At 49.1% G+C, this 15,057-nt stretch overlaps 1 protein-coding gene and 3 non-coding genes across 4 annotated transcripts in view; all 4 read left to right on the top strand.

Moving 5' to 3' along the window:
- The first annotated feature begins 3,262 nt into the window (after positions 1-3,262).
- Positions 3,263-3,403, top strand: LOC135890645 (U4 spliceosomal RNA). Its single transcript, XR_010562214.1, has one exon. It is a non-coding gene; the product is annotated as a U4 spliceosomal RNA (small nuclear RNA).
- A 1,710-nt stretch (positions 3,404-5,113) lies between these two features.
- LOC135890644 (U4 spliceosomal RNA) lies at positions 5,114-5,254 on the top strand. The gene has a single exon (XR_010562213.1). It is a non-coding gene; the product is annotated as a U4 spliceosomal RNA (small nuclear RNA).
- Positions 5,255-7,620: 2,366 nt separating this feature from the next.
- On the top strand, positions 7,621-7,761 carry LOC135890646 (U4 spliceosomal RNA). Its single transcript, XR_010562215.1, has one exon. It is a non-coding gene; the product is annotated as a U4 spliceosomal RNA (small nuclear RNA).
- A 4,779-nt stretch (positions 7,762-12,540) lies between these two features.
- The window catches only part of PXN (paxillin), a 64,285-nt gene continuing 61,768 nt past the window's right edge, over positions 12,541-15,057 (top strand). The window contains exon 1 of the mRNA XM_065417592.1: positions 12,541-12,600. Within this exon, the coding sequence (XP_065273664.1) occupies positions 12,588-12,600 (13 nt within the window). The 5' untranslated portion in view covers positions 12,541-12,587. The remainder of the gene's footprint in view (positions 12,601-15,057) is intronic.

Genomic DNA, 15,057 nt, shown 5'->3' with positions numbered 1-15,057 from the left:
TTCATCTTTATAAAATGATTTTGTGGTATCCAATGCAAAGTTTGTCATGTTGGGTGTCTTTGGAAGGCTCATGATGCACTGAGCATGGTTGTTACAGTAATGTTATAGTAATTGTTACAGTAATGTTATAGTAAGGGTATAGGTTATAATTTCATGTACATAGTTATGAGGCTGAAAATGTATCCTCAAGGCTTAAAGCAAGCCCATGCAAAAACTCTCCAAGAACAGAGAGGAAGTTCACACCTCGTCAGGGCATTGTTGGGACAAGCCCAGCCCAACCCCACAGGAACATAAACCCTTGAGGGAATCACCCCCTTCCTTTAGGCAGTTTGGGACTGCAATGAGGTAATGCTCACCTGACTCTGAAGGGGGGGCAAAGCCAGTAGGGAAGAAAGGACATGATAAAAGGGAGAGACATTTTGCCAGGTATCGGGGGTAGCCGTGTTAGTCTGTATCTACAAAAACAACAAGGAGTCTGGTGGCACCTTAAAGACTAACAGATTTATTTGGGCATAAGCTTTCGTGGGTAAAAACCTCACTTCTTCGGATGCATAGAGTGAAAGTTACAGATGCAGGCATTATATACTGACACATGGAGAGCAGGGAGTTACTTCGCAAGTGGAGAACCAGTGTTGACAGGGCCAATTCAATCAGGGTGGATGTAGTCCACTCCCAATAATAGATGAGGAGGTGTCAATTCCAGGAGAGGAAAAGCTGCTTCTGTAATGAGCCAGCCACTCCCAGTCCCTATTCAAACCCAGATTAATGGTGTTAAATTTGCAAATGAATTTAGTTCTGCTGTTTCTCTTTGAAGTCTGTTTCTGAATTTTTTTTGTTCAATGATAGTGACTTTTAAATCTGTAATAGAATGACCAGGGAGATTGAAGTGTTCACTTACTGGCTTATGTATGTTACCATTCCTGTTACCATTCCAAACCGGACAGTCCCTCCGCAAAAGAATAAATGGACACAGATCGGACATCAGGACTTCTCGGCTCTCCGAGCTCTGGTCAAGTGTAAGTAGTCTCTTGGTCTATCCAAGGCCATGATCAAGTGTCTTGATGTTTTTGGTCTTTTGGCCATGAGATTAAAACCTTGTCTGTGTTTCTAGGACCTTGAAGTGAAAAAATATTTTCTTAGTTAACACTAGCAATTTTTGACAGTCTCATATGAGACTGATATGGTTGTTATAAAATCAGAGTTTAATTTAGGTATTCATTATTGATGAATATATTCATAGCCTTCTAAGTGTATGTCAGTTTTGAGTGGACCTAGCTGTAGATGATATTACAGTTCATTGTTTTATGTAACAGATGTTTTTCTTTTTCCCCCCCCCTACCATTCCTATTGGGGGAAGTCTTTGCCTGTTACTAGTGAGTACTGCTGAATAACTGTGAGTTGGGAATGTTCTGTTTATTTAACCAGTAAATGTCTCTTGATAATTCAGGCTTTGGCCCCTCTCATAAGGAGCCCTGTAGTGAGTGGGGTTAAGGTATAGCTTCCCAGTGCAGTACCCACAGGGCATTATGGTGGGGGCGGTGAACTCTGGGTATGAATGTCTCCAGGCTGGGTGACCCTTAGTATTAACAGATACTCGCTGCGGAGTGGAGGATATTTCTCCGGGTCCTCAGGGATTAGTGTTGCATAGCAATGGAGCAGAGCTACAACTCCGTAGTAACGTCCCCGAGCACTCGGTCGGCGCATGGGGCTCTCCACCCTTCAGACCCCCCCTGCACATACTCCAGGTGGTGGGGGCAGCCTTACCGCCCACCTCTTGGGTTTTCCTTGAGCAGGTCCTGCAAGAGGTGCTCCCCACCCACCCCTCACCCCAAGCCCTCCGGATCTTTTCATCTAGCCCCTGTCCCATGAGCCTCCCTGGTTCCCTCCCCTCCATAATCTGAGCCAGCTTTGCGACCTGCAGACAGTTTGTTTCCAAGCCCACCAAGGAACAACTTGACGTGCTTGTGCTCCACACGTTTCACTTCCTCACCCTCGTGTCCTGCTCCGATACCAAGTGATGGGAGTTTCTACCACCTATAGAGGGTGAGGAACCCCGGTGTGCCAGTCTCTATTTCACCCTGGTCCCATGCCCCCCCAGGGATATGGGTTGGTGGCTCCTTCACGGAGCCGTGAGCACGGGCCTGTACCTAGCACGATTCACCCCCATCCCCAACCCCTGCCCCTTTTGCGACATGAGGGAGAAGCTGGCGCACTCCTATCTAGAATGTGCCAGGTTGCAGCCCCTATTCTGGCTCCTCTGGAACCTCCTGTTGAGGTTATGGCTGCACTTTTCATCTTCGCACACCGTTTCCGTGTTGCCACAAAGTCGTGAGACCTCCTCATCAACCTCCTCCTGGCACTGGCCAAAGTGGCCATCTACAACACCAGGAGGACAATGCTGGACGAGGGGGTGATCTGTGACTGTGAGGCCTATTTCCGTTCCTTCCTTGTTTCACGCATCCGGGCAGAGTTCCTCTGGGTGGCATCCGCTGGCTCCCTAGACAGCTTTGAGGAGCAGTGGACTCTGTCAAGGATTCTGTGCTCAGTGTTCCCCTCTGGATCTCTGCTTCTGACCCCATCCTGCACCCCAACACCTTGCCCCAGCTCTGAGCCCCCCAGAACCCCTTCCTGAACCCCAAATCCCTCATCTCCAGCCACACCCCCAAGCCTGCACCTCCAGGCAAAAGTCCTGCCCCCCTCCTACATCCCACCCCCCTGCCCCAGCCCTGAGCCTGGACCACACCCCAAACCCCTCATCCTCAGCTCCTTTGGATCATGGGCATCAACAATTTTCTTCAAAATTGAGAACCACTGGTTTAGTCTGTGTTTCTGAGGTGCTTGTTTTTCCTTTTCTGGTGCTCTTTCTAATGAAAGACTGAAAGCTGTATGAAATAGATCAAACACTAAATGTTCCAGTATGATGTTAATTTGATAATTTACATTGTGGTCTTTTTCTAATAGTCTCAGCTTTTTTTTTTTTTTTTTTCTTCCTGCCTCGGCATTTTATAGGGTCAATACAATTAGCTAATTAGCATAAAATGTCCCACAATGCTTCAGTATCTCTCCTTGTCTTTAATTTGGTAATAAAATTAGTGACAGTCAAAGGCTGTGTAAATATCTTATTGCTTAATTATAACAGAGGTAAGTTTACATTGACTTGGTGAAGCAAAGTTTCCAGGGCATATTGAAGGCTAGTGAAAACTCCCTTTAACTTGAAGAATGATCAGATTTTAGTGGCTTGTAAGATTGGCGCACTTTATTTAGCTTTGCGCAGTGGCAGTATCATAGCCAATGAGGTTAATCCGAGGCGTGATTATTGCTAGTTGAAAACTTTTCCCAATACCCCGCCATGACGACTTGAAATATAGTCGGCATTGGCAATTTTTGACAGTCTCATGTGAGACTGATATGGTTGTTATAAAATTAGAGTTTAATTATTGTTCGTATAGTAGGTTTGTAAGTGTATTTGGGTTTTAAGTGCAGCTAATAGTAGGTGACGTTATTTCCACCGACAAGCTGTGTGTGTTTTTCTTTTTCTACTGTTCCCATTGGGGTAAAACATGACCTGGTACCACTGAGTATACATGCGGGTAGCGATTGTTTTGTTTAGCCAATAAATGTCTCTTTTTAGTCCCTTCCGCAGGTACGCCGGGCTCATAAGGAGCTCTGTAGTGAGCGGGGTTACGGTATGGCTTCCCAGTGCAGGACCACAGGGCATTGTGGCGGGGGCGGTGAGCGCCGGGTATGAATGTCTTCGGGCAGGTGACCCCGGTATTAACACACACTCGCCGCGGAGCGGAGGATTTTACTCCGAGTACTCGGGTGTTCCGCCGCGCCGCAGGGATTAGTGTTTTATAGCAATCGAGCAGAGCTACAGCTTGTGATGCTCCCCGCCCAGAAGGGCTGAGGGACCTCGGGGAAGGGATGGGGGGCGCCTCTCAGCCACCTGTCCCCCTCCCCGGGTAACGGATGGGGGGGGGGGCTCAGCGGCTTGTCCCCCTCCCCGGGTAACGGATGGGGGGGGGGCTCAGCGGCTTGTCCCCCGCCCCGGGTAACGGGTGGGGGGGGGGCTCAGCGGCTTGTCCCCCGCCCCGGGTAACGGGTGGGGGGGGGGGGCTCAGCGGCTTGTCCCCCGCCCCGGGTAACGAATGGGGGGGGCTCAGCGGCTTGTCCCCCGCCCCGGGTAACGGATGGGGGGGGCGGCTCAGCGGCTTGTCCCCCGCCCCGGGTAACGGATGGGGGGGAGCGGCTCAGCGGCTTGTCCCCCGCCCCGGGTAACGGATGGGGGGGGGGCGGCTCAGCGGCTTGTCCCCCGCCCCGGGTAACGGGTGGGGGGGGGGCTCAGCGGCTTGTCCCCCGCCCCGGGTAACGAATGGGGGGGCCTCAGCGGCTTGTCCCCCGCCCCGGGTAACGGATGGGGGGGGCGGCTCAGCGGCTTGTCCCCCGCCCCGGGTAACGGATGGGGGGGAGCGGCTCAGCGGCTTGTCCCCCGCCCCGGGTAACGGATGGGGGGGGGGCGGCTCAGCGGCTTGTCCCCCGCCCCGGGTAACGGATGGGGGGGGCTCAGCGGCTTGTCCCCCGCCCCGGGTAACGGATGTGGGGGGGGGGCTCAGTGGCTTGTCCCCCGCCCCGGGTAACGGATCGAGGGACGCCCCGCAGCGGCTTGTCTCCCGGTCGAACGGAAGCGAGGCTGTTCCCTCAGGCTCGCACAAGCGGGCTGACAAGCCAGGAAGCGGCGGCTCCCATTTCCCGGCCGCCGCCATTTTCCCCGCCCCATTCTCCGGTGCCTCCCTGACTCGTTTCCCGCCTTCCCCCTCCTCTGAAGCGAGAGTACAGCGGCTGAATCCGCCTCAGGCAGGCTCCAGCTTGGTGACGCAAATGTCTAATTTGCATAAAGACTCCCAGAGATCTCTGCGGCGATCTGGTGGTTTTGAGTGGCATGAAGGCGCTGAACCCCTCAACCCTGCTGGATTTGGCTGGCACTGCTGGGTGCCTGAGGCAGTGTTCCTCAAGGCGGCTCGTACCCGACTCGCCGCCACCTTATCCTAGCCTTCCCCCTAACTGTACAGATTATGGCCCGTCGAGGGGCTGCGGCGCCGACGGAGTTATCGTTAGCTTTGCGCAGTGGCAGTATCGTAGCCAATGAGGTTAATCCGAGGCGCGATTATTGCTAATTGAAAACTTTTCCCAATACCCCGCCATGACGACTTGAAATATAGTCGGCATTGGCAATTTTTGACAGTCTCTACGGAGACTGAATATAGTTGTGTAACAATAGATTGAAATAATTCTGAATTTTTGTGTGTGGTTGATCTTTATGTTTGTTTTATGTGAATCGTTTTATACTCGTGGATTAGTTTAATGTAATTGTCTGTGTTATTTTTCTTTTTTCTGTTTTTGTGTGTTACTCTTATTGAATGGTTTTCCTGAGTCATTTTTATTGTCTTTTCTGCTTCTGTTTGCATGAAATTTTGTAATTTATCAGGTGTGTATAAGTTTGTTGTATCTGTGTGGTAGATATGGATGCTTTTATTCTCTTTATTTTTTTGCCACTGTCTATTCCTGTTAATACAATATTTTAATAAACTGAGAACAACTCTAACCGTTTTAAATCAATCTTATTTTGTATTCTTCCCCCCTCCCCCCCCATTGAAAGGGGAATGTGGCCTGAAAATTAAAGTTGAGAAAGCAAAAAAAAAATACAAAGTGAAAGTAAAGGCATTATATATGAAATAACAAGGAGTCCAGTAAAAAGCAACAGAGGGTCCTGTAGCACCTTTAAGACTAACAGAAGTATTGGGAGCATAAGCTTTCGTGGGTAAGAACCTCACTTCTTCAGATGCAAGTCCAGTGGCACTTTAAAGACTAGCATATGCTGAAGGTCCATTTAGTCAGGGTGGATGTAAGTCCACTCCCAATTATTGATGAGGAGGTGTCAATACCAAGAGAGTGAATATTGCTTTTGTAGTGAGACAGCCTAGGGGAGTGCTAAGGGATGAGAGCTGAGGAAACGTTGTTCTAAGTCAGCCATAAAAATGTTGGCATACTGTGGGATCATGTGGGTACCCATAGCATTGCTACTGACTTGTCCCCAAATCTGAAATGGTTGTGCGTGAGGATAAAGTCACAAAGCTCAGGAACAAATCTACACAGACACACCCCTAGAGCTAGAGCAGGGGTATTCTATCTGCTACCCAAGATCCATAAATCTGGAAATCCTGGACACCCCATCATCTCAGGCATTAGCACTCTTACAGCAGGATTGTCTGGCTGTTTGGACTCTCTCCTCAGACCCTATGCTACCAGTACTCCTAGTGATCTTCGAGACACCACTGACTTCCTAAGGAAACTACAATGCATTGGTGATCTTCTTGAAAACACCATCCTGGTCACCATGGATGTAGCAGCTCTTTACACCAATATTCCACATGAGGATGGACTACAAGCTGTCAGGAACAGTATCTCTGATGTAGCCACGGCACACCTGGTGACTGAGCTTTGTGACTTGTCCTCACCCACAACCATTTCAGATTTCCCTCTCTTGGTATTGACACCTCATCAATTATTGGGAGTGGACTACATCCATCCTGACTAAATTGGCCTTCAACATTGGTTCTCCACTTGTAAGGTAACTCCCTTCTCCTCATGTGCCAATATATATTTATGCCTGTATCTGTAATTTTCACTCCATGCATCTGAAGAAGTGTGTTTTTAACCTACAAAAGCTTATGCCCAAATAAATGTGTTGGTCTTTAAGGTACCACTGGACTCCTCATTGTTTTTGTGGGATACAGACTAACACAGCTACCCCTCAGATATATATCTGAAATAAAATCAGGCAGAGGCTAATGCAGCCAGCAGGGAGAAGGCTGGGATTTCTTTCTACAGAGGACTGAGAATGAACAGTTTGGGGTGACACCCAAGACCCTTCTGGAGAGTTCAGAGGTATTTCAATAGTTTCTAGAAACTGCTTTGAATATACCCATACTGCATCACATGATACCGAGCACTGTAATTCATTAGAGCTTATTAATTCGAATTTACTCACTTATAAAAGTGATCTTAGACTTTTACCATGAAAGAATGAAAATTGTATGAGATAGATCAAACTGTAAATGATCCAGTATGACATTAATTTGATAATTTACATTGGGGTCTTTTTCTAATACAGTAGTCTAAGCTTTTTTCCTTGGCATTTTATAGGGTCAATACAATTAGTTAGTTTCTTTGATAGCGTATGGCATAATCTCTCACATGCGTCTGACGAAGTGGGCATTCACCCACGAAAGCTTATGCTCCAATACATCTGTTAGTCTTAAAGGTGCCACAGGACCCTCTGTTGCTTTTTACAGATCCAGACTAACACAGCTACCCCTCTGATACAATTAGCTAATTAGCATAAAATATCCCAAAATATCTTTTCTTGTCTTTAAATTGGTAATAAAGTTAAGGAAAGTCAAAGTCTGTGTAAATATCTTATTGCTTAATTATAACAGAGGTAGGTTTACATTGACCTGATGGAGGAAAGTTTTCAGGGTATTTTGAGTGCTGGTGAAAACTCCCTTTAACCTGAAAGAGTGATCAGATTTTAGTGGCTTGTAAGATTGGCAACTTTTTGTTAACTTTGCGCAGTGGCAGTATCGTAGCTAATGAGGTTAATCCGAGGCGTGATTATTGCTAGTTGAAAACTTTTCCCAATACCCCGCCATGATAACTTGAAATATAGTTGACATTGGCAATTTTTGAAAGTCTCATGTGAGACTGATATTGTTGTTATAAAATCAGAGTTTAATTTTGTGTGCTTCCTGGCTCTTTGAGCTCTGGTCAAGTGTAGGTAGTCTCTTGGTCTATCCAAGGCCGTGATCAAGTGTCTTGATGTTTTGGTCTTTTGGCCTCGAGATGAAAACCTTGCCTTTGTTTCAGGGACCTTGAAGTGAAAAAATTCTCTAGCTTGTATGATAGGTTTTTAAGTGTGTTGGGGTTTTGAGTGTAGCGAGTGGTAGGTGATATATTGTTTTAACCAGCAAACTTTGAGTGCTTTTATCTTAAATCATTACTAGTAAGTGCTGCTGAATAACTGTATATACAGAATGGTTTTTTTTGTTTAACCAGTAAATGTGTCTCGCTTATAAAAATGATCTTAGACTTTTACCATGAATTAACCATATTCTTTTAATTTAGAAAAAGCAGTTGCTGAGTAGTGGTTAGTTGAAACATCCTAATGGGCTAAGTTCTGTGTTGTGGCTGCCACTGTTTTTAATGCATAGCTATATTATGTGGACAGTACCCATCTCACACCTTTCACATCATGATAGACTATCAGGTACTTACATCACATCACAGCCTTAGTTGCCGTGGGTTGAATCCCTGTATTGAAGAGGGCATCTGCAATCCTTCATTTTGTGCAAATTTAGTGCAGCTTTTGAGCTGTTGAGTCATTGCCTGACTCCCCTATCTCAAAACTCAAGGAACAAATGTATTCCCTATTTGCATGGCTAGGGATCCAGCACATTTGAGAGAAACAAAGTGGTCTAAGTGGTTTGAGTAGAGAAGGGGGAGCCGGGAGCCTCTGACTGCCGGGTATGGGGATTGAATGACAGGGGATGGATCACTTAATAAATTGCCCTGTTAGTAGGGCTAGGGTGGGGTAAGGAATCCTGCCTCTGTGTTGTACCTGCTCTAAGGAGAAACTGATGACTTTATTTTCCAGTGTTGTCCATCTGGCATCTTTCACCAGCAATGCAGTCATTTTCTTTAAGGGTATGGCTCCACTGCACAGTTAACTCAACTTACTCCTCTTGAGCTACAAAAACCTTCATGTCTGCCTCCAGCCAGATAGCAACACACTAGGAAGGTGTTCTCTGGCTTGCCATTCCAGTCAGTCTGTACCGGAGCTGGAGAACTGCATTTGTTAGCACTAGATACCACACATGAATGTGGGGATTGAATGCCAAACTAGCACATGTGAAGTGGGAATTGATGTCTGTTCCTGAACCAAAGAAGAACTAGATGGCAAGAATATTCAGCTGAGGAGGCATTGTGAAAAGGCATTGGAGGACTAATAGCACCTAAATTAAGCTAGTGTGGGCCTACATTACTGATTGGTCATGCTAATAGCTGATATCATGTCCTCACTCAAGTTTTAGCCTCTTCCAGTTAACTCTGGTTAAAAGCACCAAAGCACTCAAGTGAGGCAGTTTTGTGTATGGGTGGGACTTGAATTAAGGAGACCACTTGAGTCTATAACTTGAGCTAACTTGCCATGAAGACAAGTCTTTAGAGTTTTGATTTAAAAGCTGTTTTATTGGAAAACCATCTCACCAGTGGTGATGGCCCTGCCATTTCTACTTCACCAAGCATTTCACACAGAGTTCAATTCAGCAGCTAGAGCAAAGTCTTTTTCCTAAGGGCCCAATTCTGAGAGGTATTGAGGCCCATTAATTTCAATGGGAGTTGCAAGCAATCAATAACACCCAGGATTGGGCCAATTCTGCATTTGCCTTTCATGTCTTGACACATACTTGTTCAGAATCAATGAGTCCCTGGACTGTTGGTTTAATGTTGTGCTAATTTGCACTCTGAGATTTTAATAGGATGGCACTGGATGTAAATCAGCACAGAATTGGCCTTTAAAGCTAGTCCCTGGTGTTCCTTTCTTTTTGCCTATAACCTATCTGAATCTCTAAATCCATGCTGTAGTCTTTCCAGCACACATGGCCTAATTCTCCATTAGGTAGTTAGTGATACACCTCTACCCCGATATAATGCGACCCGATATAACACGAATTCAGATATAATGTGGTAAAGCAGCGCTCCAGAGAGGCGGGGCTGTGTGCTCCAGCAGATCAAAGCAAGTTTGATATAATGCGGTTTCACCTATAACGCGGTAAGATTTTTTGGCTCCCGAGGACAGCATTATATCGGGGTAGAGGTGTATAACCTTTATCAACAGCAGTCATTACTGTTGTACTATTATTTTGTACATGGAATCAATGCTCATCGCTTCCAACCAAGAACGTAACAGGTCAGTGCAGCCTAGCCTACCTTAATGTGGATGATGCAGGAAAGATGCAGCTCCCTTTACCATATATGGCTATTTTCACTAATCGCGTGACTACTGTATGTCCCTGGATGACTTTAGAAATTAAAAAAATGCAGACAAGGCATCAATACAAATGCACTGCAGTTTATTTTTTATTCACACTAAGATACAGAACACAGCATACTCCAAGAAAGATGTCTGTCACTCGTTCCTAGGAAGCAAGATGTAGATTCCAAGGAACTTGGGTGGCGGTGCTGGGAAGGAAAGACATGATTCCTGTGAATTTAGGACTTCCAAATTAACAACCGCAACAATCCACGGTTGTGTGTATCTATGCCTGAGAACCACAGATCCCCAAGTCATCTCGCTATGTAATACTGCAATACACCAACATTAACAACCTAGAGACGATAATAGCCAGGGAGTCAGACTTGAGATAATAGCAACATGGCCAGACTACATGCACATGGTGTTTAAAATGTCTGTTTTGTCACAGGTTGCTGGGAGTTTCTTAACTCATGCCCATGAGACTTCATAGCAAAGCACACATGTATAAGTTTTATATATTAATTATATTGGCATCACAATGATAGCCATACAGCACTCTCTAAGCTCCCTATGTCCTTTCCTAGCATATATGGGGTGCAGCATAAACCTGGGATGAATTTCTGGAGGCTGCTGATTATTCCAAAGTCTCGGCCAGGAACAGGGAGAGGATAGTGCAGTGTCCCTTGACCTAATGACGATACTTCTTAGAAGGGAAATAATGATGTCTACTGGACTGTGTTAGCCAGGAAACTGGGTGTGCCTGTGTTTGGAGAGTGAAAAAATAAAGCACAGGGGATTGTTAGTAGTTGATCGCAAGGTCTCTGTGTTTTCTTTACAAAAAACTGCAATCTCGCATGTGCACACTACACTACAGGACATGCAGTGAGGCTTTAAAAACATACCCTGACTCATTAGGTTTCATTTTTAGGAAAAGTGGTGCACAAGTGGTGTTGTCAGAGTTCCCTATCACTTTGGCCTTTTCTACACTGCCAATTTTCAGGAAATCTCTCACCAGCGCCAGTGACTGTTTTTAACCATCCTGTCATCTGGAGTACAATAAGATAAGAGGACAGAGAGGTACAAAGACTCGCTGTGACAGAAGTGGGGCTGCTTTGTAATAATTTGTGATCACTGTATGGTTGATTTGGTTCAGATGTTTACTGTATGGATATACTAGCTTAATTTAATAGGTGGTTGTGAGGAAAAGCAGTCAGGATGGAAACAATGGCTGAGGCCATTGTTTGTACTGAGCCACCCCACAGTAAATACTTGGCAGCCCTTATGGGACAATGGTAGAGCCATTGGTTCTGAGGCATCTGGCCCTATCTCCAGCTGAGGCTTCTGAACTGGTTTGGACAAGCAAGGCCAAGGCCTGGTAACCAACAAGAACAAAGGACCTTCTAGCTGGATCATCAGGGACTCCCTCCCTCTCTCAAGAGGATAGTAGTTGGGGAGCTGTTTGGGGAAACCAGACTGACACAGCTTCCTGCTAGGGTGTCTGAAGAAGCTATGTAGGCTACCATAAGGGGATGGTACATCATTAGGTAGGCTAGACATACATGTAGATTGTTAAAACAACGAGGAGTCCTTGTGGCACCTTAGAGACTCACACATTTATTTGGGCATAAGCTTTCGTGGGCTACAGCCCACTTCATTTATAATCCCTTCAGGCTGGGAGCTGGAGTTCCCAGGCCCACCACCAGGTGGCAGTGCCTTAGTGGAGTCTCAGCTGCCTCAGTGGTCAGGTACCACTAACAAGCCATGTGCTGCCCAGCACTACAGAGGGGCATTGCATAATTCATGGGTCCACCTGGGGTCCAGCACCTTTGGACCTACCTCATGAGGCAGCACGCCCCTGGCACCACCCCACAGTCGTGTCCACCTTGCTCCACACTGCAGCACAGCACCCAACCCTTCACGCCCCTGCCCTGGCATGTGATGAAACATCCAGTCACCATGCATCACGCAGCATCCTGTGGCACAACCCCCATGGGACTGTCCCGTGGCACAGCCTACCCAGACACCAGCCTCTGGCACAGTTCCCATGGGACCGTCTGTGGCACAGCCCCCGTGGGATTGTCCTGTGGCACAGACTCCCTGACACCATCTTGTGGCATGGCCCCCTGTGGCACTATCCTGTGGCACAGCCTCCCTAACACCAGCCTATGGCAGAGCCTCCCATGGCACCATGCTGCGGCACAGCCCCGCCCCCATGGTACCGTCCTGTGGCACAGCCCCCCGTGTCATGCTGCCTCCTAACCCCACCGCCCCCCGGCGCCAGGCTGGGGCTCAGCGCCTAGAATTGGCTCAGGACGGGAGCTGAAGTTCTCAGACCCACCACGAGGTGGCAGCGTCTCACTGGAACCACCGCGGCGCGCCATGCGCCCGGCCGCTCGGGGAGCGCGCACGCCGTAGAGGTGGTGCGGGAGCGCGCCCGCGGGGCTGGCAGAAAAAGTTGCTGCGAGCGGAGAGCGGCGGCTGCGGGCCCGGCCGGACCATGGACGACCTGGGTGAGTGCGGGACCCGGGCAGGGCCCCCCGGGCAGCGACTACGGGCGATAACCGCCCCCCTCCAACCCCAGCCCGCACCCCCAACCCCCCCGCCTGAACCCCCCACGGGGCTCTCCCTACCCCCCCCAGCTTGAACCCCCACGTCCCCCTCTGCCCCCAGCCTGCACCCCCAACCCCCCGGGCTCTCCCTGCACCCCCAGCCCCTCCCCCCACCTGCACCCCCCAGCCTGAACTCACACGTCCCCCTCCACCCCCAGCCTGCACCCCTCCCCGGCCTCACCCTGCACCCCCTCCGCCCCCAGCCTCCGCCCCCAACCCCCCCGGGCTCTCCCTGCACCCCCCCGCCTGACCCCCCCCCTCGCGGGGCTCTCCCTACACCCCCCCAGCCTGAACTCCCACGTCTCCCTCCCCCCCAGCCTGCACCCCAACCCCCCCAGCCTGCACCCCCACGCCCCCTCCACCGCCAGCCTGCACCCCCAACCCCCCAGCCTGCACCCCCATGCCCCCCTCCGCCCCCAGCCTGCACCCCCAACCCCCCAGTCTGCACCCCCACACCCCCCTCCGCCCCCAGCCTGCACCCCCAACCCCCCTGCCTGCATTCCGTTCAGCCCCTCCCTATAGCCCCATTAGCCCTCCCTCCCCATTCTGCACCCCCCTGGTTATACCCCCACCCCCTCTTCCTCAGATTGCACCCCCCCATTGCACATCCACACACCCCTGAGCCCCTTCCCCTCCAGCCTGCACCCCCAGTCCCTTCACAACACACCTCTTACCTCTCATCCGCCTCTGATTGCATCCCTCACAGCCCAATCCACAAGCCCCCCTCAGCCCACACCCTTTCCTTTCCAGGCTGCACCCCCCAATCCCTTCAGCACACACCCCACCCTGTCACCTGCCTCTGCTTGTACCTCCCTCAGCCTGCATCTCCCGCACTCCATCCCTCAGCCCGCAACCCCAAGCCTGCACCACCTCTGCCTATACCCCCTGCATTCCACATGCATCCTCAAGTCTGCCCTCCTACGTAGCATCCTGATCTTGCATCCCCAAGACCCCCGTCAGCCTGCACCCCTCCCCCACATCCCTCAACCTGCACCTCCTTCATCTCTCCTACACGTGCTTATCCCTAAGCCTGTGCCCCCAGATCGCCCCCCAGCCTGCAACCCCTCATGGGCCTCTGCCTGCATCCTCCTCAGTCCCCCCCCCCCCGAACACACCTCCCTGAGCTTGCAGCCCCCCCATCTCCCACTTTCCTACACCCCAAATTGGTTTGTAAACCTGCCTGTGCCTCCACCTCCCCTCCCCCCCAGTGTGTATCCCACTCCACTCTTTCTTAGCTTTTACCTCACCACTGGCCTGTACCCTGCCTGTGCTCTTCCATTATCGTGCACCCTGTCTTCGGTTGATCTGCCATAGACCTTCCCACCTTTCCCTTGTGCACATTTTAAACCACTCACCCTTTCCTCTGCTTGTATCCTGACTAGGAGAATTGCACCTTTTACTGCTCTCTCAATCAGCAGTAATTCTTTCCCCTGCCATTGCTATAGTGTCTGGCTTCTGTTTTTAGGCCTGGCTTGCATGTGTAAAGTGATCTCCTAGGAACCTTTGAGATGAAACTGACTGGCAGACTTTGCAATCACATTGCAACCATGATACAATCCTGTTCAGAATTCATTCCGGCACCATGTCCTTTCTCTGCTGCTCCCTCAGGTACAGAGCAACCTTATGAACCATCCACAACTCCTCAGCAGAGGAGTATGTCAAACAACTGGCTTCATGCCAAAGAGCCATAGAATCTCTGTTTACCTCCCACCCCTATCAGGGAAGGAAGATGGATCCCCAAAAATTCCCTAGAGTTCTGGGAGATGTTAGGGTGACCAAGTTCTGCTTATGAAACTGATTAAATCAAACACTGGGGTAGGGCTGCAATCCATTACTTCCATCATACCTTTAATAGAAACCAGACATTCTCTTAAGATCTGCTCCAAGAAAATCACAGTTTTATTACTGGACTCAGAAGCTCGAATTACAGTGCTGGCTTCAAGCCGGCAGTAACACCTTCAGAAAAGACAGTCTAAACTGGCTTGGGATAAAACTGTTGAGAAACAGTCAGTTGGCCAGTTGGCCTTTGGGAGGCATGCTGCAGCCCTAACACTCATGGGGAGCAGCAGTTCCCTTCTTAGTGAGCAAGCCCCCTCCCAGATGGAAGTGGTCAACAGTCTAGTTCAGGGGTAGGCAACCTATGGCACGCGTGCCGAAGGTGGCACATGAGCTGATTTTCAGTGGCACACTCACTGCCCGGGTCCTGGCCACCGGTCCGGGGGACTCTGCATTTTAATTTAATTTTAAATGAAGCTTCTTAAACATTTTAAAAACATTATTTACTTTACATACAACAATAGTTTAGTTATATATTATAGACTTATAGAAAGAGTCCTAAAAACGTTAAAATGTATTACT

The sequence above is a fragment of the Emys orbicularis genome, chromosome 16 (assembly GCF_028017835.1).
Source record: "Emys orbicularis isolate rEmyOrb1 chromosome 16, rEmyOrb1.hap1, whole genome shotgun sequence".
Lineage (NCBI taxonomy): Eukaryota > Metazoa > Chordata > Testudines > Emydidae > Emys > Emys orbicularis.
Note: the sequence above shows the minus strand (reverse complement) of the source record. Positions and strands in the feature narration are given on the sequence as shown.